General features: G+C 37.8%; 1 protein-coding gene across 2 annotated transcripts in view; it reads left to right on the top strand.

The window, feature by feature from the left end:
• Positions 1–27993, top strand: part of Ssh2 (slingshot protein phosphatase 2) — a 228658-nt gene that overhangs the window by 92174 nt on the left and 108491 nt on the right. For both annotated transcript variants that reach the window (XM_021212427.2, XM_021212426.2), the window contains one exon: positions 4024–4067. In XM_021212427.2, the coding sequence (XP_021068086.1) occupies positions 4024–4067 (44 nt within the window). The remainder of the gene's footprint in view (positions 1–4023; positions 4068–27993) is intronic.

The following is a 27993-nucleotide window of genomic DNA, read 5'->3' on the forward strand; positions in this document are numbered from 1 at the left end:
AAAAAAAAAAAAAAAGAAAAGAAAAAGAAAGAAAGAAAGAAAGAAAGAAAGAAAGAAAGAAAGAAAGAAAGAAAGAAAGAAATCATCACACATTTTAAGTAAAATCTGTTTAATAATAGAGCTCTGAAAATAAAATGTCATGAGTGTGTATGCGTGTTTGTGTGTGTGTGTAACATGATCATTTAGTTGACTAGCTCTCTTCTGTATCAAGTTATTTTGCCCACGACAAAACTAAAAGTTAAACTATACTTTTCTCCTGGTATTTAAAAAAATATATTTTATGTGTATGAGTGCTTTGACTGCATGTGTGTATAAATGTACATCCCATGTGTGCTTGGTTCCTTTAGAGATAAGAAGAGGGTGCCAGGTCCTCTGGAACTGGACTTGAGAGATGATTGTGAGCCATCATGTGGGTGCTGGGAACCAAGTCTTGGGCCCTATGCCTGGTCCTAAGAGTAACAAGTTTAGCAGTCCCTCCAGCCTTCTGTTAATTTTTAATGTTCAGAACCAGTAGGTTATTTGTCAGTTTTTTTCAGTAACAAGGTGTAATGTTTTGTGACAAGGTAGGTGATTAAATCTGATGCTTATGCTTGCTAGGTCAGCAAGACTATAGACAGACCAAATCTCAATAAAAGTGAAAAGAAAAAGAATGAATTGATGGATGACCAGAATGAATAAATAATGAAACAAGTGAGAAAAATGTTTTAGTAAAACTAAAGAGTGAATACACGGTTTACTTTAAGGCATATCAACTTTTCTATGTGTTTGAGATATTCTGACAATACAATTGAGTGAAAAATAAGAAAATTATAAGCTTTACCACAATAGTTGATAGTTGCAACATGGAGTAAGATATAAATGGGAAATAAGGGGCTGGTGAGATGGCTCAGCGGGTAAGAACACTGACTGCTTTTCCAAAGGTCCTGAGTTCAAATCCCAGCAACTACATGGTGGCTCACAACTGTCTGTAATGAGATCTGATACCCTCTTCTGGTGCATCTAAAGACAGCTACAGTGAACTTATGTATAATAATAAAGAAATCTTTAAATAAATAAATAAATGGGAAATAAAGAAGAATACAAGGTATTGGATACTATTCCAGCTCTTTAGTGGAAATGTTCCCTTTACTACTTTTCCTCATTACTTAAGTATCTTAAAGTATTCTTCATTATGTACTATTTCATAATGATAAAAATGTGAGGAATATATCAGAAATTGAGGGATATTTATCAGTAATAATAAGGAAGCACTATTTCTTAGATTATATCCCAAGAAATCATTTTTATTTATTAAGCCCTTTGGGCATATTTTTATCTGTGAGTATGTGTGTCTCCATATACTTTGTGTGTGTGTGTGTGTGTGTGTGTGTGTGTGCGTGTGTGCACGCGCACGCGCACATGCATGCATGTATGTGGTGGCCAGATTTGACCTAGGAATCTTATCGCTTCTCTACCTTATTTTGAGACTGGGTCCCTCACTGAACCTGAAGCTTGCTGGTTTGCTAGACTGGCTAGCAAGGTCTAAGGCTCCACCTACCTCTGCCTCCTGAATGCTGGGATAAAGGGTGTATGCCACCACATGACTCTTCATTTAAATTTTTATAAGCTTTCCAGGTTCTGTGAGTTAATTTTAAAAGATAGTTCTTTTCTATTTTAACATCTTTTTGTCTTAGGGTTTCCATCGCTATGAAGCGACACCATGACCAAGGCAACTCTTATAAAGGCAAACATTTAATTGGGGCTTGCTCACAGTTTCAGAGGTTCTATCCATTATCATCATGACAGGAAGCATGACAGTGTCTAGGCAGACATGGTGTTGGAGAAAAAGCTCAAAGTTCTGCATCTTGATGTGAAAATAACCAGGAAGATTGTATTCCAGTCAGCTAGAAGGAGTATTTGAAAGCCCATCCCCCCAACAGTGACATACTTCCTCCAACATGGCCTATTCTACTCTAACAAGGCCACACTGCCTTATAGTGTCACATCCCATGGGCCAAGCATATTCAAACCACCACACTTTGTTTCTGAATTCCTAAAGATAATATCTTCTGACCCTAAAACCTATTCTACAGCAAAGGTTGTCATGCACTAGGACACCCTGTACTTCCTTTTAGGAACAGAATCTCTGCAGTGCTCCTTTTCTATCAGAAATATTAGCAGTGGTTAAATTAGGGTCAATATTAAAAATAGCATAGGAATAAAAGGTAAGAGTTGACCATGGATGCCCAGGAATGGCAGCAGATGATGAAGAGGTGAGTGGGATGGATGGCTGCATAAACTACAAAATGTAGGCTGCTTAGTGGCTGAGCCATCTCTCCAGACTGAGTTTTGCTTTCTTAATAGAAAAAATATGTATTGAGACTAAGTTTCCATGAGTTAAGACCCTATTATTTAATGTGCCACAGAAAACCTACAGTTTACTATTAATACAGTGTAATTATTTATAGTGTATCTGTGTGTGTTTGTGAATGCCACAGCACAATATGTGGCAATCAGATGACAACTTGCAAGAGTCAGTTCTCTTCTTCCACCAGCTCATGCTGTCAGGCTTAGGGGGAACGGCCCTTAGCTCACTAAACCATCCCACCAGTCCTGAGTCCATATTTCTAATTACATTCATTTATCCTGGTACATGTTCTAAACCGTGATGAATATACTCCCATCAATCCTTTGATTTTTTTTTTTTACTTTTATTGAAAATATATCCTTCTCATACAATATATTCTGATTAGTTTCCCCCTCCCTACTCTCAGTTTCTCCCCACTTCCCTTCCCATTTGTATTGACACCCTTTCTGTCTGTTGCTAGAAAATAAGACATCTAGAAAATAATAATAAAATAGATCAAAAACAAACAAATTGGAATATGACAAAACAACCAAACAAGAAAAAGGACCAAAGAAAAAGTGTAAAAAAACACATATAGATGCAGAGATATATACATTTGCACACATAGGAATTCTATACATACCCAAAACAGGAAGCCATAATATGTATGCAAAGAACCTACAAAAAAAATTCCCAGAGTTAGCATTATGAGCCATAGAACCTCCAAAGATGTGGTTGAGTTTGTTTTTGTATTGGCCATCTACGGCTAGACTAAGGCATACAAGTAAGAGTAATTTGTTTCTCAGTGAAACTCCCTTGGAGAAAATTAATTTTTATTTCCAAGTGGTTGGAGATAGTTTCTGTGTTAGGGACAGAGGCGTGTGTCCACATCTCCTTTCAGCCCTACCTCATCTGGTGCAGACCCTTACAGGCCCTATGCAAACTGCCTTACTCTCTATGAGTTCACCAGCCTTGTATTTAAAAGACCTTGATTGTTTGGTCTTCTCCATCCCCTTTAAGAAAGTAGTAAGGCCAGGCATGGTAAAGTGCACCTTTAATCCCAGCACTCTGGATACAGAGGCAGGTAGATTTCTGTGAGTTTAAGGCTAGCCTGGTCTACAGAGCAAGTTCCAGGACAGCCAGGGCTACATAGAGAAACCCTGTCTCAAGAAAACAAAACAGTAAAAACAACAACAAAAGGAAATGTACTTAATGTATCATACATAGTGTCTGGCACATTGTACATGCTCAGGAAGTGGGCACCATTATAATGATGGCACTGGTGATTTCTGTGAGTACTTGGAAGGGTTGTTAATTACTTAGGTTGTTAATTACTGGGATATGTTCTTCATGGATCAGAATCATAGGTCATTTTGGTGATGTTTGTTGGTAGTAATGAGAACTAATTTTAAAGTAGCATAATAATACAGAATATATTTGGTTGGTGTTCAGAAGTAATTGTTTTAATAAGTTGCACTTTGTTTTCAGTGAAATTTGTTTGTAAACTATTGCAGATATTTCTTCCAGAAACAAATTTTAGTGTTATCAGTATCATTTACTACAAATAACCTTTTATGAAGAAAATTTAGTTTAAACACAGATCAGTATGAATGACCTATCTCTGACTAAAAGGCTTATTAGTAAACTTGCGTTGGTTAGGAGACGATTTTAATTTTTTTCAATTTCTGTCTATGTAGGAGGCCGACAGTGGGGAGGAGGAATGCCGGTCACAGCCCAGAAGGTAGGTTTGTTCACTTTGTCTCATGGTATCTGTGTGGTTATATTTTTTTCTAAATCTTTTCTAGTCTTGCTGGATTAGTTTCTGTTTTACAAGATGCTCCATTGATGCTAAGAAAGGAAATGCTGCCTGGTGTAGTGTCCCCTACTTATAAATCTCTGCACTTGAGAGGCTGAAACAGACGCTGTCTCAAAACAAACAGGGATGGAGAGCTGACTGAGCACTTAAGAGTGCTTCTTGCTTTTCTAGAGGACCCAAGTTGAGTTCCTAGCACCCACATGGGACAGCTCACAACCACCTGTAATTTCAGCTCCAGGGCATCTAAGGTCTTTCTGTCCTCTATGGGTACCCACACACATGTGGCACATGATAATTCAGTGGTTAAGAGACCCGATTCAATTCCCAGCACCCACATAGCAGCTTACAACTGTTCCAAAGTTCAGTCCCAAGGGATCCAACACCCTCTTCTGGCCTCTGAGAGTACCACCAGCCATTCACATATTACACAGATATACATGCACATAAAAACCCACACACAATTTTAAATGTTTTAATTTTTTATTTTTAAAACTAGAAAAACAAGCTGGGCGCGGTGGTGCACGCCTTTAATCTCAGCACTTGGGAGGCAGAGGCAGGCGGATTTCTAAGTTCGAGGCCAGCCTGGTCTACAAAGTGAGTTCCAGGACAGCCAGAGCTATACAGAGAAGCCCTGTCTCGAAAAACCAAAAAAAAAAAAAAAAAAAAAAAAAAACTAGAAAAACATTTTTTAAAATGAATAAATGGAACTTCTTTAAGAATCCAGTTGCTAATTCAGAAAGATTTCAAATGATAGATTGTTTTTAAATGATGTGGAAGGCTAGTTTGAGCTCAGTTTTCACCAGGTCTCTTGGAGGCTGGAGATGTAACTCAGTGGATAGAGTGCTTGCCTAGCATGCTCAAAATCCTGGATTGGACTCCCTAGCACTGTGTCAGCCAGGCACTGGCAGTCTACACCTATAATTGAAGCCTTAGGAAATAGGATGATCAGAAGTTCAAGGTTAGTTTTGGGTAAATAGCTAGTTTGAGGCTAGCCTATGCCACATAGGGAACCCCTGTCAGGAAAGTTCTAGTCATTTAAGTATTAACCAAATTTATCCTCTGAAGTCAACCAAATGATGAGCCATCATGAGTGATCTATACAATGGATATAATAAGCATGCTTATTGTAGAGAAACTAACCTGCTAAAGAGTGTTTTATTCATCTATAAAGAATTAGGGGGTTAATTAATTAGCAGTTAAGAGCACTAACTGTTCTTTCAGAGGCCCTGAATTCAGTTCCCAGAAACCACATAGTGGCCCACAACCATCCATAAAGGGATCCGATGCCCTCTTCTGGCATTTATTTATTTAAAATATGGGTATACATGCATATATGGTACCCATATTTTAAATAAGTAATTTTTTTAAAGAATAAAATTATGTCACAGAGGAAAAAAAAATGGATGAACTGGAAATCTTCATGTTAATCCAAATAAGCTAAATGCAGAAAGTCTGTCTCATGTTCTGTATATATAGAATCTAGATTTTAAAAATAAATCATTAAAGGCTGGAGAGATGGCTCAGCAGTTATGAGCACTAACTGCTCTTCCAGAGGTCCTGAGTTCAATTCCCAGCAACCACATGGTGGCTCACAACCATCTGTAATGAGATCTGACACCTTCTTCTGGTGTGTCTGAAGTCAGCTAAAGTGTACTCATATAAAGTAATCAATTAATTAAAAATAAAGCATTAAAGTAGAAGGAAGAGTGTCTGAGGAAGGGAACAAATAGGAGAGGAGGTGGAACAGGGACAAGAGGAAGGAATATGATCAAAGAATGTTATTTACATGTATGAACTACAAAAATGAAGCCAATTGTCTTGTACAATTCATCTTTGTTTGCTAAAACAAAGAAAAGGAAAAAAATTAATAGGCATTTGTTACTGCTTACATACTATAACTTAAAAGTGTAGTTCCTTTTCTTTAGTACCTGAGGTTATTGGCAACATTTTTCTTGTCATAACTATCATATGTATTTGGCTTAAAGCTTAATTTCTCACTTTCTTAGAGAAGATGTGGCAGTAAATCTTATTTTGAATAAGGCTAAGAGATAGGAATTCAATAGACATTTTAGCAGAATATTGTAAACATTACTTTCATTACAATTAAAAAAGAGTCTAAAGCATCCTTACATTTCCTTATAGATTCAACCTGAATATCTCTGAGTTAATCTCAAGTTTTACATATTATCTTGGTATTCGCTGGTATACTTTTTCTTCCAAAAGAATCACATAATTATGAGAAAGTAAAACTCTCATTTTATCTACATCACTGCTGTCAAGTCATAAAAAAAACCATAAAGACCTGCCTTAAAGTTACTAGTAATAATTCATTAATATGACCATAAACTTCAGTTTACATGAAAAAGATCACTTGTACAAATATGAAATTAAAGAAAAACCTAGTAGTCCCCATTTAAAATTACCATAATTTGCCAGTCTAGTTTCTTATCTACAGTCCTTGCCAGGCTTCATCTGAGTCAAAGCAAAAAAACAAGAGACTTTCTTCCTTACAATGAATTATTCTCTGTGAAGGTTACTTTTTGTGTCTTTGGCTACTGAAGATGATTCTGGCGTTCACCATCAATTACCATAAAGTCGACCAACATTGAATATTTTCATTTGACAGGCCTCAGTTCATCAGTCTGTGGGCTCAGATGGGGCTTGGAGAAGGAAACTAAATAGTAAATACTAGCTGGGCAGTGGTGGCACATGCCTTTAATCCCAGCACTTGGGAGTCAGAGGCAGGAGGATTTCTGCATTTGAGGCCAGCCCGGTCTACAGAGTGAGTTCCAGGACAACCAAGGCTACACAGAGAAACCCTGTCTCAAAAAACAAACACAAACAAAAGGAGAATAATGATTATGAGAAGTTGGAAGTGGAAAATTAATTCTAAAACAGACAGTGGTTAAGAGCTGCACAGCCTACATGTGGATGTATTGAATGCCAATGAATTTGTACTTCTAAAGAGTTAAGATGGTAAACTTACATCATAAAGATCTTATGAGAATTAAGAAACAATACATTAATGTCACACTAGCTCAATTTGTGATACTTAAATTCTGATAAGATTTTGTCTTTCTCACAGGATAGATATAAATATATAATGTTATCACAGAAAATCAGTTTGTTCTAAATTATCATCTTTTTGGTGAAAATAGATAAAAGTCAATATCATTTTGCATATTTATAAACTCTGACTGGAGAATAGCCAGAAACATATCTATAAAACCAAATGATGTACAGTGATAACTTTCAGCCACTTAACCCATAAATAGCTGTTTCATTTGTGTCAACCTAATAAAATTATAAAATAAATAAAAATAATACATTATTGAAATAATCCTTTGCAAGCTTGAGACAGTTTGTATTTAAGATTTATTTTATTTTATCGTATTTATTTCTTTTATGTGTATGGGTGTTTTATCTGTACATCTATCTGTGCACCACATGGATGCCTTGGAACTGGAGTTACCTATGTTTGTGAGCCAACTTGTGGATTCTGAGAATTAGACTCTGATCCCCTGGAAAAGTAGCCAGTGCTCTTAACTGCTAAGTTCTCTCTCTAGCCCCACTCCCCCTTTTGAAACATGGTTTCTCTATGTAGTTCTAGCTGTGCTGGAATTTCATATGTAGACCACAATAGCCTCAAACTCACAGAGATGCTCCTAAGTACTGGGATTAGAGACATGAAGTACCATACCTGGCTTGAAACACATTTTTTTTTTTTCAAGACAGAGTTTCTCTGTGTAGGCCAGGCTGCCCTGGGACTTGTTTTGTAGACCAAGTTGGCCTTGAATTCAGATATCCACCTGCTTCTACCTCTCGAGTGCTGGGATTAAAGGAATTCACCATATAGACTAAGATGTCTTCAAACTCAGAGATTATCTGCCTCTGCCTCCCCAGTGCTGGATGAAAGGCCATCATATCTCCTGTTCATAAAAAGATCTTAAAATCTAGTCAGTTCTCCAGGGAAAGCATGTTGCAAGAGATTTTGCTTTAAATGGATAAGCAAACTATAGCACACTCAAGGAGAATCCTCAACAACTTCCTTATTTACAGTCTACCTGAAGGGAGCTAATAATTCTGGGAAGTCCCTGAGCTTTGTGCTACAGTTTTATGCTGAGTCCAATAGTACCTTCCTCAGTACTGAACCTGCCTTTGAACCTCAGGGACAGGGAGCTGCATATACCTTGAGAAGACCCTAACAGGAACTCTGCCATGCTAAGCCTGAAAGCATCCAGGCAGTGAGTGGGTTCTGGAAACTGATAATGATGTAAAGTTCTACTGGACCTTCTGTCTTTCCCTTTATGGAGTTTCTGAAGTATTTTAAAGTTTTTAATACTGATTAGTAGTGCCATGACTTTACCAAATTAGCAAATTATCTTGAATAAGGCCCTGCCCTACTGACAAAACAAATTAGCCAAGGAAACACAGAAAATTTTGAATGTATAATCCAGGGCAGGAGAAAAGTTTCTTTTCTATCAATTAAAAAATATATAGAAACAAAATATATACAATTGTATGTCTCCATAAAAGATACATTCACAGTGTAGTCCAGTTCACTCACAAGAAGGCTTTGGTGCATTCACCATTAATGCTTCTCTAAAACTACTGCTTTTTATAGACCTATAGAATAATTTGGTGAAAAAGTAGCAGTGAATCTAGTGGAATCAGGAGGTTGAGGCAGAGAGACTGTTAAGGAGGAGGCTAGCAAGAGATTGTGTTTTTTAAAAACAGGAAAGGAAAAAAGAACAGTGAAAGTCTGTCAATCACATCTCTCATTCAGCACAGACTTCATTTTCATTCTAGGACATCAGCATCGATCTACTTTTTATTTCTATTTTTATTTCTCATAAGGTCCAGACTACTAACACTTGGAACTAATAGACACGAAGTACCTAATTGTTAAATTGTTCAGGTGAATTTATAAATTAAAACTGTCTATCACTGTGATAAAAAATCATGACCAAAATCACCTTGGGGAGGAGAGGGGACTTGTTTCCTCTTACAACCATGCAGGGAAGTCAGAGTGGGAACTCTCGAGGTTGGAGCCTGGTGATTGGAACTGATCGTGGAGCAACTCTGCTCACTGTCTTACTCCTCACTTCTCGGTTTATTTTCTTATTCACCCCAGAACCACCACGGGCTGGGCTATCCCATAGCAAACATTAAGAAACTGCTCCATAGCCTTGTCTACAGGCCAGTCTTATGGAGGCATTTTCTCAGTTGAGGTTCCCTCCTCTCAGATGACTCTAGTTTGTGTCAAGTTGACCGCCCCCCCCAAAAAAAAATAGCCAGCACAGGAATTAGAGAGACTTTTTTTTATCTGATAACTTTAAAGGCAGTTCATGAAGGGCTGGAGGGATACCTCAGAGGTTAAGAGTTCAGATCCCATCACCCTATCAAGTGGGTCACAAATACCTCCACCTCCAGGTACCTGCACTCGTGTGCATATCCACATACAACACATGCACATAATTAAAAATAAAAATGAGAGGAAACTTTTTAAAAAGGTAATTCACTACTAGATAATTAACTTTTGTATTTTGTTTTGTGGTTGTTTGTAGATGAGGGCTCACTATGTTGCCCTGGCTAGTCTTGAACTCTTTGTCAAAGTGATTATAGTCCCAGCCTCCAGAGGACTATAGGTTCATGCCATCATGCCGAGAGAGGTGTTTACCTCTCTATAGTTCTGCCACCCTCTCTAAAGAGAATTTCCTCACTTGAATAAAAGGTAATTTTCAAAAGTGGCATACAATAAGAACCAAGGATATGCCAGGCATGGTGCCACACGCCTTTAATCCCAGCACTTAGGAGGCAGAGGCAGATGGATTTCTGAGTGCGAGGCCAGCCTGGTCTACAGAGTGAGTTCCAGGAAAGCCAGGACTATACAGAGAACCCTGTCTCAAAAAACCAAAAAAAAAAAAAAAAAAAAAAAAAAAAAAAAAAAAAAAAACAAGAACAAGGATGTGTCTGTCCATTGTAGTGACTTCTCTGCCTTCCTATCACAACCCTGAATAAGAATCCCACCTTCCAGCAAGAAGCCTCAGGGATCTTTAAAAAGTTAATATACTTTTCTGGTTGTTCACTGTAAGTTAATTTGCTTTGGATGAAACGGTAAGAGGCTATTAGGAAAGGTTTATTCTGTACACTTAATTTAGCACTGCTAAGTTAAATGTAAAGTCAAGTTTTTGTATTCTTATGATATTCTTGCTTGTTCATTTATAAACACCTAATATCCATGATCTTTCTTACACCACAAAATATGAACACACAAATAAACAGATTTCAGGATAAGTAAAACTTTAAATTACCAGTGTTTTCACATTCTATTAACATTCACATTTAACTATTTTAAAAGATAATGAGTAAACCACCTGATAGAAAATTTTTACAAAGTGAAATTAAATAACATTTAATAAAATTCAGCTATGGGGTGTTAGTATTCTTTGTAGAATAATGGGGGGTTTTTTGGTTTTTTGTTTGTTTGTTGTTGTTGTTTTGTTTTTTGGGGGGGTGGTTTGGTTTTTTTTTTGGTTTTTCGAGACAGGGTTTCTCTGTGTAGCCCTGGCTGTCCTGGAACTCACTTTGTAGACCAGGCTGGCCTCGAACTTAGAAATCCGCCTGCCTCTGCCTCCCAAATGCTGGGATTAAAGGCGTGTGCCACCACGCCCGGCAATAGTGGTCTTTTTTAAAAGTCAAAATACTTACCATATTTCTACCAGATCTGTAGAAAACAGGATTTCTGAAAAACAAAAGGTCTTCCAGGCAAAAAACAGCATCTGCTGTTTAAATTAGAATTAAAAAGAAAAATATAAATTATAGATATTTTCTTTTATACTATATAATAATCATCATTGTAGTAGTATTTAGGGCATGAAAATTCAGTTCTCTTTTACCCTTCCTATCTGTCTTAGTTTAGGTTACCAATGCTATGATGAAACACTACTACTAAAAACAAGTTGGAGAGGAAAGGGGTTATTTGGTTTACAGTTCCACACCCATAGTCCATCACTGAAGGAAGTTCAGATTAGAACTCAAACAGAGTGAGAAATTGGAAACAGGAGCTGAGGCAGAGAGCTGGAGGGTGCTGCTTAGTGGCTTGTTCCCTGTGCCTTGCTCAGTTCTTATGCAGCCCAGGACCACCAGCCCAGGGATGACCATATGTTCAATGGGCTGGACCCTTTCACATCAATCACTTAAGAAAACACTTTACAGGTCTGCCTACAGGCCAGTCTTATGGAGGCATTTTCTCAATTGGAGTTGCCTCCTCTCAAATGACTCTAGCCTATTTCAAGTTGACATAAAACTAGCCAGAGCACTATCTAATTCGATAGAATTCCAAACCTACAAGTGTTGTGGTTTTATGCATACAAAGAAGTCATCACAAAATCTGCATGCCCAGCAGTGCAGTCATTACAGTCATAAGCGGTGTAAATGAAAGACCTCAACTATGTAAGGCACAAAGTCCTCATTTGTAAATGAGAACATCTGCATGTCTATCCTTATAGGATTTCTGTGCGTTTAAAATAAATATAGGAAACTTTAATAAATAATAAGCACCAAACATGAAGTTGGATATAATGTGATGGTACTTTTACTATGTATCTGAATTATTTTCCACTTCCAAAAACTGGCATCCCAGTTTCTGTAGCTTTGAGCTATGATTGAACCTCTTATTTCATGAGATGCTAAGACCATTTTATAAGGAAAAGCAAGAAAACAAATTGTGACACTTCAGATCCTAAAGTCGTAAATCTTTAGTACAAAGCTAGCATTAAATTAGAAATGAAAACTTATTTCTAGATCCATAGGTCAAATCCCTTTTAATTTGGCATATTTCTAAAAATGACAGCTGTTTAATGCCATTTGGCAAGGTTTGTTCAAAAGAACTGCTCATGACTTAGATATTTACTATGAAAACATTCACGCACTTGATCTGTTACTCACTACTATTCCACAGTCCTGAGGCAGAAGAACATATTCATAAGCATAACTGCCAGACTGTTCTAGAGTTAATTTTTCACTAAGAATTTCCTCCAGCTAAGCTGCCATATGGAGAGAGAAAAAAAGGACCTGTTACTAATTACCTAACCTGGCCTTAAAACAGCTGTTCAGTTGATATACCAAACAAAAGGTCAGAAAATTTAGAAACTCTTTGAAACACTTAAGTGTTTGCAACCTACTTGTGTTTATAACAGCTCTAGCTTCTCAGTGGAAAACGTCTGACCTTAAACTCACAGACCTCTGCTTTCCTTTCACAGCACTTCCAACACAATCTTTATATATAAGTAAGGACAGTCTATGTTTGGTGCATGATTATTTGGCTTCTAGAAAGTAAATCCTTGGTTTCTATATTTTTCCTTTATTGGAAAAATAGGTTTTAAGCTTCTTTGAGCACCTTGCCTCAACAACATAATAAAAATATTCTATAAGGAGAAACATGAAGTCAAAGTACCTATGCTTATATTATTTTAGTCAATAGTTGCTAGCATCATTCCTTTGTAATCTTTTGTTTGTTTGTTTGTTTGTTTTAAATAAAGTCTCTCTATGTAGCCCTGGCTATCCTAGAAAACTCTACATAGGTCAGATCTGGACTGGAACTCACAGAGACCCTGCCTTTCTCTGCTTACTGCTGAAACTAAAGGCATGTGCCACCATGCCCAGCCATTCTTTTTTTTTTTTTTTAAGCATTATGGGGACTGTAGAGATGGCTCAGCAGTTAAGAGTGCATGCTACTCTTCTAGAGGACTCAAGTTCAGTTCCCAACACCCACATTTAGCAAACAAGCACATGTAACTCCAGCTCCAAGGGATTTAATTCCTTCCAGCTTCCTCAGACACCCATACACAGCATTCACTTACACACACACATAATAAAAATAAATGTTAATTTTTTAATTATTGTGTATATAATATAGGTGTGAGTGTACACATCCCATGATGCACATGTGGAGGCCAGAGGACAACTTTGAGGACTCCATCTTTCCTTCCACCTTTTATGTGGGTTCCAAGGATGGAACTCAGGTTGTCAACCTTGAGTAACAAGTGCTTTACCTGCTAAGTATCTCACTGGCCCTGTATTATTTCTTTTCATAATTATAAAAGGAATTCTTCCAAAACTAGGGTAACTCCATGTCTACAAAAACAAATCTTTACATAGTTTATAAATCTGCCAACAACCTTACTTGACTCATAATAGTCCTGCCTCTATCCAAAATGCTGCAATCCTAGGTATGTGCCACCAGGAACACTGACACTCCTTATAAGCGTCTAGAACAATGCTTTATCCAGGCACCATTGGGTGAAGATGACAAAGGGAACCACATCCTGCAAGTCCAAATGTGTGAAAGTTATGCTACTTATGAGAACCCAGAGTATCTGGAAGGCTGTTTCTTCATCTGCCTCATCATTCTCCCCTGCTTTACTATAAGCTGTATTTTATATATAATTATACATTCTCTACCATAACACAATACCTAGCAGAGTTGACACTCACTTGATGCAATTTTGTTTACCTATATGTATATATGTGTCCAAGTACAATGTTTGAGAGAATCTTTGAAAGTCCTGTTTTTGAAAGTTCAATATAATAAATTAAATATTCTATGTTCTAGATGTCTCTTTGTATTACTATAGGATTGTTTTGGAAATTCTCTCATGTCAGAAAATATAAGCAGTACCATATTTACACATATATACATATAGTTAATGCTTTAGTTTGTGAGTCTAAAGCTGCCCTTCCTTTAAATTAAGAGTGGGAGAAGGTCTTTAGGAAAAATATGACTACCCTTTATTTCCATTTGTCTTTTTTTAAATTTTGAATTCGTGTGAAGTTAAGAGCTTAATGTTTGTGTATACCTATCTTTCTGGCAATGTTGCCCAGTGTAATGGTTTGCATGAGAGTGTCCTGCATATGTTCAGAGGCTTGAATACTGAGTCCTTAGCTATTGGCATTGTTTTTGTGGATTTAGGGAGTGTAGACTTGCTAGAGGAAGTACATCACTGCAGACCAGCTTTGAGGGTTAAAAGCCTTCTCCATCCCCAGGTCATTCTCTCTGCCTCCAGACTGTCATTCAAGATGTGAGCCCTCCACTGCTGTTCTAGCCCCAGAGTCTGCTCCTTGCTGCCCCTGTTGCTTGTCATCACAGATTGACTCCTCTTCCTCTGGAATATTTGGCTTAATAAAGCCAAATATTATTAATTCAATTATTAAGCTAAACCCTTCTTTCTATCAGTTGGTTGTGGTGAGAAATAAAGCAGCAGTACACCCAAGATAATTCATTTTCAATATGAAACTTTGGTGGTGCAGGAGCTACAGAAAAACCAGGTGCCTTTATATAATCTGAAGAGAAACCAGAGTAAATGTGTGTGTGTGTGTGTGTGTGTGTGTGTGTGTGTGTGTGTGTATGTTCACACACATAAGTTTTAGGGAAACTCATGTAAACTGGAAACCATAGTTGGGGTCTTCTGAAAGACAGTACGTGTTCTTAACCACCGAAGCCATGTTCTCTCCAGACCTTATGGTTCCTTTAGGCAGAGATTGTATGTTTACAAACGAAGCTTATTTTCTAGCCAAACTATAAAATACTTCTGTGCTTTTGCTCCTCTCCCCCGCCCCCCAAGAGATGGAGTGTCTTCTTAAAAGAATGAGCTTTTGCCAGGCGCATCCCATTGATCTCAGCAAGCAGGAGTCAGAGACAGGTGGGTCTCTGAGTTTGAGACCAGCCTGTTTTACAGAGTGATTTCCAGGCTAGCCAGGGCAGCATAGTAAAACCCTGTTTCAAAAAAGCAACTAAGTGTAAAATGTGTACGTAAGTGATACTTTAAATTACATTAAACTAAAAAGAACTTCAACACAACAGTTGTAAGGAACTGTGTTTTTATTACAATTTGATTGACTACTGAACCATCTACCTCTGTCCTAGTGATAGCTAGAATATATATAAGCAGAAAACAACTTTATTTAATTGTTCATTCACTGCTAGCTAAACCTTCCACTCAGTTGTCACTCAAGACCTAAAATCTACTTTCTGTGGTGTGAAAATTACTGTCTTTCCATAGCCAGCACATTTCACCAAGGGCTTGATTTTTGAGTTATTTCATCATGTCTTTAGCTTTGTTCAGTTTTTAAAATCATCTTGGACATGGTTACAGTAATTTTATTATATATAAATACAATGTAGCTGTCTTCAAACACATCAGAAGAGGGCATCAGATCTCATTACAGATGGTTGCGAGCCACCATGTGGTTGTCTGGATTTGAACTCAAGACCTCTGGAAGAGCAGTCAGTACTCTTAACTACTGAGCCATCTCTACAGCCCTATACTAATTTTAACTGGTAAATAAGTTTCCTCTAAAAGTTTGGTTAAGGCTCAGCACACTGGCACACAGCTGCAGTTCCAATTACTCAGGAGATTAGGATTACTTAAACCTAGGAAGTGAGGTCCCTAATTTAAACATTATTTTTAAGAATTGTGGGGGGGGGGGTGGCTAGGGAAATAGGTCAGCCAGAGGACCCAGGTTCAATTCCCAGTACCCACACGGCAGCTCACAACTATCTGTAACTCCAGTTCCAGGGGATCTGACATCCTTATAAAGACATAGTATGTGCTATGCAGACAAAACACCAATGCACATGAAATAAAAATAAATAAATCATTTAAAAAATTTAAACAATAAAGAATTGTGTTGAGGAGAAATGTCTCAGCAGTTAAGAGCACTTACTACTCTACCAGTGTGCCAGAGCTTCGTTCTCAGTGCCCTCAGTGAAAGGCCCACAGCTGTCCGTAACTCCAGCTCCAGAGGACCCAATGCCTCTAGCTTCTGCAGGCACTTCACTTTATGTGCACATGCCCACATGCAGGCACACACCTGTACATAATTTAAAATAATAAAAATAAATCTTATAAAAATTGTATTGAGGCAGTAATAGCTCTCACTTCCCAAGGTGAAATTACTGTTTTTGACCCAACAGAATCTCTTTCATTAAAAGCATTCCTTTTGTTTTATTTTGAAGGGTGTTTTTGTTTTTTGGAGCCAAGCTCTTGCTGGGTAGCTCTGACTGGCCTAGAACACTCCTTGTAAACCAGGCTGACCTCAAATTCACTGATCTTGATTTTGCTTAGTTGCTGGGATTGCAGTGGCTTTTTGAAAGCCCAGGTATTGTAACAGCATTCAACCTTGGTTTTCTCTAAGTTTGTTACTTTACCTATGAAAATTCCAATTGCAAAATGTAATTACTATTAAATTAGATGTGGTTGCTTTAAGATGCCACTAAAACAAAAATGTTCATACTTAAGGTATAAATAGTAAACAAATATGAAAATATTTAAAATAGTAAAGTAGTATTGTACAAATGATTTACTTATTTATAATTGCTATCTCACTGTGTTGGTTTTGAGGGGGAGGATCGTTTGGTTTGATGACGGGGTCTTACTATAGCTTTCTGTAGCTCTGGTTGGCCATTATTTCACTGTATATCATCCCCTTTTAATCCGTTTAAGTTATTGCAATTGAGTGCTGAGCTACAAACTGACAATAATTACAAGGCTGTCTTAGGGATTCTTTGTTGTAAAGAGACAGACAACATGACCACAGCAACTCTTATAAAAGAAAATATTTAATTGGGGCTGGCTTACGAGGTTTAGTCCATTATCATGGTGAAAAACATTGTGGCATGCGGGCAAATATGGTACTGGTGAAGAAGCTGGGTCTATTCTACATTTGATCCTAAAGCAGCAGAAGGGTACTGTGTCACTGGACATTGCTTGAGCATAGGAAACCTCAAAGCCCACCCCCAGAATGACACACTTCCTCCAACAAAGCCACACCTACCTTAGCAAGGCCACATATTCCCCAACAAGGCCACATCTCCTAACAATGCCACTCCCTATGGACCCTGCATTCAAACACTTGAGTCTTTGGGGCCATATCTATTCAAACCACCACAAGGACCAAAGACATTCATGATAAATGGAAAAAAAAAAAAAAAACACCTACATAAGAAATAAAACACTTATTAGGGATGCTCACAAGCTAATTTTCAGTATTGGGGTTCTATCATTATCATGAATTTTTCCAAAAGAGGGTAGTAAAATAAAAGATGAATAATTGCTTTCCAAGGCATAACTGTGAAAATAAATCTTGAAGGAACTAGGTTCTTCCCCTTTTCTTTATTAAACAACATAAGGCAAGAGCTCAAACGGTAATTAAACTATCAAACCTAATTATTGCTTTCCAGTAACAGACTAGTTCCTTAAATATCTGAAACCAGCTAAAACCCTTTAAGACTTTAGACAACATAGGAAATAGCGGTGGGTTCTTCCCTAGTATTTTTGTTTGTTTTGAGAGAGGGCCCCCTATGTAACACAAGATGGCTTAAACTCGTGGTGATCTTCCTGCTTCCGCCTCTCCAGGGGTGGAATTGTAGGTCTCTAACCTTTATTTCCAGTTTGTTTCACCAACATCTTGTTTAAAAATTTTAAAGTATGCAAACAAATTAGATGAATCATACAGTAAACACCCAAATACAACCTCTAGGTTCTATGACATTTTGCTATATTGGATTTGTTACATATCTACTCATCTATCCATCCCTGAACTACAAGGGGTTTGTTTGTTTGTTTAGTATGTTTATTTCTTTATTGTGTATATGTTGTTGGGGATGGGGAAGAAGGAGGGAATGGGGGTGCCCACAGAGTGCATGTAGAGGTCATAGACAATTTACAGTAGTCTGTTTTCTCTTTCAACCATGGGGTCCTGAGAATCAAACTTGGATCATAAGATAGGCAACAAGCACCTTTACCCAGTGAGCCATCTTGTTGGCCCCTTCTAGACTAAAAGTTTTTAAACAAAAAAAAATGCTTTAGTTTACATTTCTATATGTATTTTATATGTCAACCAAAAGAAAACTTAAAAACATCATTTAGATGCTTTATAAACAATGATTTCCTGAATGAGTTTTCTATTAGAGATTACCTTATGCATAATATACAATATGAGGAGAAGGATAAGTACCAAACTCCAGTGTAATTTCTTACAAAGAGAGGGGTTAATGAGTTCAAAAAAGCTTACCAGAGCTTTTAAATGAATGTTTAATTTCTTAAAATCCAAAGAGTACAATGTTAATACATATCTCTTGTTACCTGACTAGTATACAAGCAGATACATTTATGAAATATTTCACAATTAAAAATGAATAGAAAGATTTTGCTGCTTAGTCTTCATCTCCCTTGCAAAAAATTTTTTACTTCACTGAAGATCCATGGTCCCGTTGGCCTTCTAGCCGAGGTGATGGTCAGACTCTAACAAAAGATGTCTCTGCTCAAATTAGCTGAGGGACCGGCTAAAGATGACCATTTTAAAAGTGACCACTTTCTAGCAAAGATTAAGGAACACATCTCATATACTCCTTGGTTTTGCCTAACTCAGGAGAATTATGATGGTAAGCATTGTGCTTAATTAAATTCTTTAAACATATGGGACATAGCTGGTTAAAAAAAACTGCATAGTTGTATAAGTGTGTGATTTTTGTGTGTCCACTTGATTTCAAAGTAAAAAGACATAGCACATGAAATACTGCCAGGGAAGTGGATACATGAAGGCTGAGAGATAACGGTGCTGCTCTGCCAGGCGCTGGAAACCTGACCATTCTGAGCAGACTGCGCAGCACTAAACTGCTTGTGAAAGGGCTGAATCAGTCCTGCTGCAATTGGAACTTTTGGCTCCTGAAAGTCTGGGGCAGGCTTAAAAATAAAATCAAGCCCTTGCCTGCTGGGTCATATTCCAGGCCTTCTTTGGGATTCTCTGTATGAAAAGTCATCCATCTACAGGGCAAGAGGCAGCAGGTGAGGAGCGAGGCGGGGAGAGGTGAAGAGGAACCTTAGGTACTAAGTAGGAAAGTTGAACTCCAAAGGACAAGCACCTCAGCAATTAATGTATGGCTTCCTTGGGAAATTGTCTCTAGAGCCTAATTTGTGAATAAATGTTAAAAAGTCTCAAGAAAGATACAGTGGGCTGTGGTATAAAAGGACATCATCCAGGCAGAATGTGCTCTGGGCTACTCTGTATACTCCTCCAGAGACTGGCCATGTTTGATCTGCCTCTGTAGAAAGGTAAGATATACAGGCAATAATTAGAAAATTCATATACATTTCATATCTTATCATATGTAACTATGTGTTTATATTATGTGGAATATGATAAAGAATAAGACCTTGAGCAACATAGGGTGAATTTTATTTGTTTCTATCTTTGTTTTGCCTTTTTTTTTTTTTTTTTTTTTTGAGACAAGTTCTTTCTACACGGCTTTGGCTGGTCTGGAACTCAATATTCAATATATATAGATCAGGCTGACCTCTAACTCAAAAAGATCTGCCTACCTCTGACTCCTGAGTACTAGTTTTAAAAGTATACAACATCACAGCTGGCTTAAATTTTTTAAATTATTTTTATCATTTTATGTGTAAATGTGGGTGTTGTCCCTGTTGTGTGTATATCTGTGCACCATGTGCATGTCAGATACCTGAGGAGGACAGAAAGGGGTATTAGGTCTCCTGGAACTAGACTTATAAATAGTTGTGAGCCATAATGCAGTGGCTGGGAACTGAACCTGGGTCCTCTGCAGTAGCAACAAGTGCTCTTAACCACTGATCCATCCCTCCAGCCCCTCTGATTTTGCTTTTTGAGCCAGTCTGGCTGTACAGCCCTTCCACTCAGATGCTTCAGTGCTGGTACAGCAGGTGTGAACTACCATGCCCATCTTGAATAACATAGTTTTAAATCCTAAAGGAGTTAGAAACATCTTACACAACCCAATAAGCCTCGGACTGATCATTGGATCCAACTGGAAGACATACTTTCAAAACCCAGCTCTTATACCTACTAGGTAAATTTGGGTCCTGTCCTTTCTAGGCCCGCAGTTTCATCTCTGGAATAAAGCTGATGATAATTAACTTCCCTTACCAATACAGTGATAAAACCCTGTATGCTGTATAAATCATGGTGGTGCACTTCTATAAGCCCAGCACTTAAGAGGTAGACAGGAATATCAGAAGTTCAAGGTCGTCTTCAGCCACATAGAAAGTTTAAGGTTATTCTGAAGTACATGAAACACTCTTCCAAAACAGGAGTAAGAATCCAGTGAGGGTTTATAAGTGTTCAAGAACTAGGAGATGAAGTAGGCCTCAAATATATATTATACGTGAATAACTTGATCTAGATAAAAGTGGTCTTCGATAGGAAACAGTTTGAACACTGAAAATAGTAAGGCTTGAAGATAGGAGAGAACAAAAACCACTGAATTAGCTGCATATGGTGACACAGACTCAGGAGGTTGAGACAGGAAAATGCTGAATTTAAGTCTAGACCAGCCTATACAAAGAGACCCTCCCTTTAAAAACAAACAAAACCAGGCCAGAAAAATGGCTCAGTAGGTAAAGGCATGTGTTGCCAAGACTGACAACCTGAGATCAAACCCTAGGATCCACAAGGTAGAGGAAAAGAACCTTCTCCCATGTGTTGTCCTCTGACCTCTATGCATGCACCATGACACCATCTCCCCTCCCCACCCACCCCCCCAAAAAAAGTTTTTTAAACCGGATGATAGGGAGAGAAACAAGTTCTGAAGCCAGGATGACCAGCTAGTTTGAAATTTCCCTGTGGAAACTGTAGAGATGGCTCAGCAATTTAGAGTACTTACTTGGTGCTCTTGCTGAGGATACAGGTTCAATTCCCAGAATGCACATGGTGGCTCACAACTGTTCTAGGGAATCCAACAACACCTTATCTCCAAGGACACCAAGCACTAAGTGATGCACAGACCATACATATGCAGGCAAAATGCTCACATGCATACAATAAAATAAATATGAAGTACTGATGTGACTGCTTACATTATTTAACCTCTGTGAACCTCATGATGATAATAACTCAGTAAGTTACTTTTGAAAATTGAGATAATACATCTGAATTTAATATGCCTAGTGCTCACAGAGTCAGAAGAAGGCCTAGGATCCCCTGCAACAATAGCTATGGGTAGCTATGAGCTGCCTCCTGGGACTGAGACCCAGCCAGGGTCTTCACAGGAGCAACAGCCGATTTAAACTGTTGAACCATCTCTCCAGCTCCAATGCATGGGAATTTTTGATGGCGCACACTGAATGTTAGCTCAATGAGTCTCAGCCTATCAATTATCATTTCCCTTTTTCAAGGTCTTCTCAGCTCCTCTACTCTCCATCTTTTTGTTACTCTCAAACTCACTTCCATTCTGTCTCACTTCATTCTACTATACTCTCCGTATTAGGTCATACATGACTCATTTTCCTACCTTATATAGCATAAGGGCTAGCATTGATTGTATTTTAAAATATCTTTTTTTAAAGAATTTATTTTTATTTTATGTATATGAGTGATTGTTTGCATGTACGTGTACCTGGTGCCCAGGAAGGCAGAAGATGGTGTCTGAGCTCCTGGAACTGGATTTATAGATGGTTGTAAGCCTCCATGTGGGTGCATGGAACTGAACTTGGGTATTCTACAAGAGTAGCAAGTGCTCTTAACTGCTGAGCCATCTCTCCAGCCCCATTTTAAAATGTATTATAAATTTATATTATCTTTAAGTAGTTTAAATTGTGAGAAAGAACATGCTAGGAGGAATACAGTGGAGCTGTGGGAAATTGGGGATGCATATGATTTCATTTTATACTCATATGAAATTCTCAAAAATAAAATTATAATAAAAATGCATTATATATATTAAATTATAGTTAAATAATTATTTGAAATAATGATATCTTCTTTATAATATTTTCTCTTTTAAAGGATTTATTTTTATTATTTTAATTACATATGGGGGAGTCTTGTACAGGAATGCAAGTGCCCACAGAGGTCAGAGGGGTCAGGTTCCCCTGGGGTTACAGGCAGTTGTGATATGAGTGCAGGGCCTCAGAAAAGCAGCATGTGCGCTAACCACTGAGACTTCTTCCCAGGCCCAGTGTTTTCACTCTACAATCTTGTATTTTCCCTAGTTTCAGTTAATAGCCTATTTACTTTTCTAATACATCACACAATCCTGCAGTTTTTTTCTTCTGATGTATTGGGGAGGGGAGTGTATCCCTATCTACCTGTACATAAACATGTAGAGATTGGAGGACATCCTAGGAGATCATTTCCACGGGTGCCATCTGCCTCCTTCTTTCTCCTCTCCACCCTCTTCTCTTTTCTTCTTTTTTTCTTTTCTGATCTTTGAGACATAGTCTCTCACTGGCCTGGAACTCAGAGCATGAGGCTGCCAGCCAGCAAGCACTAGGGATCCCCTAACTTCACTCCCTTAGTATCAGAATTACATACAATGGCTCGTTTTGGTTTGGTTTTTTTAATGTGGGGTTCTGAGGATCAAATTTAGATCCTCAGGTTGGAAGGCTAACACTTTACTGACTGAACTCTCTCCTTAGCACTCAGTATATTTCATTTGTAATGTAATAGGCAGACAATTGCACAGAAGACCATCTTGGGCCCTAAGTCAATTTACTAGTTCATGGGATAGGCGAGACTAAAGATTTCAAAGGGAAAACCTTTAATAAGGGCAATTAATATCTACCACATCTTAAGATACTTAAAATATGTTTAACTAACTGCAGTTCTACCTCTTAAGCATCCATGTAACAATTATGTTCACAAGTGTGTACATAATTGTGAAAAACTACAAAGTCTACCATTTGTGAAGCTCTGGGTTTAATCCCTGGTAACAACTGACTCTTCTCCCACAGAGTATAAAAGCATGTTCAGTGATTAAAAACTGGACAGCAATTTTTTTAAACAAGTTGTATATGGTCAGAATTAGGTAGGCCGAGTGTGGTGGTGCATGCCTTTAATCGTGGCATGGGAAGCAAAGACAGGCTGATTTCTTTAGTCCAAGGCCTCATCTACATAGTGAGCCCCAAGATAGCCAGAGCTATGTAGGGAGAACCTGTTTTTAAAACAAATAGAATCAAATAGATTTATATAACCACAAGAAGATACCCAAGATATAGTGACAAATGTTAATGAGAAGCAAAATAAAACACATCATACCATTGTATGATGCATTTATCATGTGATCTTCCTAAAGGACAGCTACACTCACTCATATTTGCATATGAGGACATTTTCTTAAAACAGTTGTAATTGCCTAAGAGTGACATGACAGAGATGAGAAAAGTGGCTTTTCTTTTCTGCTTCTGAATCCTTGCCATATGTTACTATGACTTTTAAGTGGTTTAAAAAACAGAATGACATGAGTCTATGGGTTCCAAACCTGTTCAACCTACTAACAATAGGAACAGAAGAAATCAGGTTGGAGGCAGGATAGAGGGAGAGAGTACTGTGGAGATGACTGAAATTAGGGGCCATTTCAGGACAATGTGGAAACACACTACAGTAAAAACACCCTGGAATCCTAAAAGTGACCCTTGTGAAGACTCTTAGTTGTGGCTGATTTTGAACCTAAATTGGCCATCTTCTATAACTAAGAAAGGTTTCTAGTAGTGGGACTGGGACTCCAAACCAGTCACAAAACCTACAAAATACAATTTGTCCAGCCTGCAAGATGTACTGAGGTAATGGTGGTGTAGAATTTTAGAAGAGGCCAACCAATGCCTAGTCCTAATCAAGTCCCATGAAAGGAGATAAAGCCTAACCCTGACACTTGATTGAATGCTCAGGAACAAGAAGATGGACAACCCAGAATCTCAGGGTAGAACCAAAAGTAAATGAAACAAACAAACAAAAAAATCAACGAAATATTTACTAATGATGTTCTGCTATACTCAGAGATGGGTGAGTCCTAACCTAATTGTCATCAGAAAGATGTCATCGAGGAACTGATGGAATTAGATGCAGACACACAAAGACAAAAACTAGGCAGTACCCAGCTTGTAGTAGAAGAAGAGCAAGGACTGTTGGGGGTGGAAGAAAAACATGAAAATGTGGCCCACAGAATCAACTGAACAGGTCCCATAAGGGCTCACAGAGAATGAAGCTATAATCATAGACCCATTTTAGGATCATTTAGGAGCTAAGTCCTCTCCACATGCATAATTGTTGTATAGCTGAGTGTTCTTGGAATTCTAACATTTCATTTTAAGAGGTGTCTCTTACACTTTTGCATGAAATTAGTACCCATTTCCTCCTACTGGTTGCCGAACCCAGCTTGATATGAGGGTTTGTGCCTAGCCTTGTAGTAACTTGATATGCCATGATTGATTGATATCCTTGGGAGGTCTGTTCATTTTTTAAGGGACACAGGGGAGCAGTGAATCTGGGATAGAGGGAAGTTCAGAGGCTGTGAGGGGTAGCAGTAGGGGAAACTGTGGTTGTCTTATAATGTCTGTGAGAAGAATATTTTAGAAGAAATAAAGAAAATATAGCTTGAAAAAAAAAAGAATGACGAAATAGAGCGGGAACTAAATAGTTAATGTTTTGTGAAGTGTGTTGAATGTGAAAAGTGATCCCATAAATGCCTATTATTTTTACTAAACAATAGACGTGTCAGGCTTCTGTAACCTGAAGAAAGCAGGATTGCAGCATGTCCTTGTGCCAGAGCATATGGTGGCTCAGACCAGGTGGGATGGATGCTTTAGAGAGCTTTTCTCTGGTGTTGATATGCAGATCTTCTCAGTGTTCCACATTGCTCTTGTGTGGGAAATTCTATGCGGATGATTATAAAAGCTCGGTGACACTGTTCAACTCAAGTGTTTAAAACAAAGAACTCACAAAACATGACTGCTTTAGAGAGCTGTTGTCAACAGTGTGGTGCACTGTATTGTCTGAAGAGTGCATTTGACTTAGTGTAGTAAGCTAGCTCTGTCTGGACAGTAAATCTGAAATTGGGGGTATTATCTTGAGAGTTTTGTCCTGGCATTTTGCAGATTAAAAGAGACAGCAGGTTGTGTTACTCCAGGTAACAAGATTTTTGTTTTGTAACGTTTAAAGTGTTGGTTTTCTTCTTTTTGACACTCAAGGGATTAATTTACTATTTATTTCTCTAGATCAAACCCTTAGAGAAAACATCAAAACACAAGGAAGTTCTCACCTTAGTATAATCATTTTTCTTATGATCAAGTACTTAAATAATACAGTTGCATAACTTAACGCTATTATTTGAAAGCTTAAAAGTAGAAAAATGAAGTAAATATTGCAGATATCAGATGACTATAGGCTGTAATAGTGAGTTAATGTGACTGACTTATGAACAGTAACAGTAAAACTTCCTAAATGAAATGGTAATGTGTTTTTGTTTTTGTTTTGCGAGACAGGGTTTCTCTGTGTAGCCCTGGCTGTCCTGGAACTCACTTTGTAGACCAGGCTGGCCTCGAACTCAGAAATCCGCCTGCCTCTGCCTCCCAAGTGCTGGGATTAAAGGCGTGCGCCACCTCGCCTGGCTAATGGTAATGTTTTTATGTACGGCTAAAGGTAATGTTTTTATGTATTTCAATTTTCATTCATTTCATCAACTTCTAGGTGATAAAATAAATACAAGTCGCTTTCTACTACTGGAAACTGACTGACCAGTTTATGATAATAAAAACTCGTCATCCTATCCAAACAGTGCTTTTGTCCACATATCTTGAAAAGAATTAACTTTGATTTTTTTTTCCTGTATGTATGTGTGCTCTGGGGTCAGAGACAATTTATAAGAATCAGATCTCTTCTTCTACCATGTGGGATTGAACTCAGGTCATGAGCCTTGGTAGCAGCTCTCCTTAACTACTGAGCCATTTCATTGGCCCTAGATCTTACTTTTTTAAAACAGGGTCTCACTGTGTAGCCCTGGCTAGCCTAGAACTTTCTATGTAAACCAGGCTGGCTTTAAACTCACAGATATTCTCTGGTCTCAGCCTTCTGAGTGTTGGGATTAAACATGTATGACACCATGCCCCACCCTAGAACTTCTTATATCAGAGTCATTACCATTTTTTAACATTTATGGAAAAAAACAAAACCATCTCCAATATTTTCTCAGTGAAAAAGTAAGGTCAGTATTGAGCCTTACCTTAATATGGCAAACATTAAAGCCAAAGAGAAGATCTTTGTGCTAAATATTTTTTTAAATATAGATACTGTTTTTAATTAATCCTCAAAACAACTCAATAAATTTAGCTAATACTCAATACAGTTTGTTAATTCCAAAGCCAGAGTCTTTAATGGCTGGTCACTGTCAATTTGAACTAGGTGTCTGACTTAAGTGGACTTAATATATTTCATGTTTCAAGAGTTTTTTAGTCTATTCGTTTGTTTGCTTGCTTGCTTGCTTCTTTTAAAATTATGCTTATTTATTGGCTGCACGGGGGGGGGGGTAGTTACACAAGTGTGGGCATACCACAGCACCACAGTGCCAGTATTGAGGTTAGAGGCTAACCTATGGAAGACACTTATCTTCTTCCCCTATGTGAGTCCCACTATGTGAACTCAGGTAGTCAGGCTTAGCAGCAAGCTTTCACCTTTACTTACTGAGCCACCTCATTGGCCCTGTTTGCTAATTTTCAATAAGAGTCTGCCTATGTAGTGAAGGCTAGCCTTGAACTTGTGATCCTGCAGCTTCAGCCTTTCAGGTGTTAGTACAGTAGGCATACACCACCACACCTAACTCCTCAGAATCTGTACTTGATATGAGAATAGTCTGTCTAAGATTTTCAACTCTCAAAACAAATTTGGGGATTTGGCTGTCCTAGAACTAGATTTGTAGACCAAGCTGGCTTCAAACTCAGAGATCCACCTGCCTCTGCTTCCCAAGTGCTCAGATTAAAGGCCTGTACCACCACCAACTGGCTGAAAAAAAAATTCTTAAAGATCTTATTATATAATTTTACATTAAGGGACTTATCAAAGCCTTAGTTACTATTCAAAAGGAGAATTTAAAAGGACTGGATTAGAGGTATTTAAGTCTTCTTACTTGAATGACTGACAAAGGTCTTTTAAGGGAAAACCAAAAGATTGTGTACTTCTGGGGTATCACTGTAGGAACCTTTTTGTGTGGCATAAGGATACATATTTACAAAATCTGTATCTATTAAATCTTCATCCCTCCTATTTCTAAATGTAATGAGTGTGGATCAAGTAATACACATTTTCTGCTGAATTGTTTTTCAGATAAAGATGACTGCCATGCCATCATCTTTCCTAAATGACATCATTTAATTGTGACTTCAATAAAAATTCCCATCTCTTGCTGTGTCATGAAAGGAACTGGGTTCACCTTAATGCTGTTCTAAAGTGCTTTTTTTTTAATCACAGTAGGAGATTGTAATAAATTGCAGCCTGAAAGAAGTTTCAAACTGGCAAGTTTGCCAGATATTTTAAGCAATTTATTTTGGGGTGTATCAGCAGTTTTTTTTTTTTCTTACACTGCCATTTGGGTGCCTGCTGACACAGCTTGAACAAATCTTTAAAACATTTCCTTCCTAGAGATGGATGAAGATGATGAAACGAACATCCAGACTTTCCCTTAACTCTTCACTTGCCACATGGGTCTTTCTTACTTCCAGATCCCTAGGAAACTATAGAAACCACCTTCTGTATGCTTCACAGTATTCTGAGCCCCGCATTACCTTGGTAATGGCTTGAAGTTTTATGGACAACTAATAAAAAAGTAATTCTAGTTTTAGGCATAAAATTTTATGTTTAGATTATGTTCATTGTTAGCATATTGAAAATTGTCAAACTTCCCTGTATTTTCATATAAAAAAAGATTTGAGTTTTTCTTGATTCTAATACATTGAAAGTCTTTTCTAGTTGGTTAGTAAAATTGTTTTTAAAGTTCACTGATTTCTGGCTTTTGGATTCATATATAGTATGTGTATATATATATATA

This window comes from Mus pahari, chromosome 14, assembly GCF_900095145.1.
Source record: "Mus pahari chromosome 14, PAHARI_EIJ_v1.1, whole genome shotgun sequence".
In the NCBI taxonomy this organism is placed as follows: domain Eukaryota; kingdom Metazoa; phylum Chordata; class Mammalia; order Rodentia; family Muridae; genus Mus; species Mus pahari.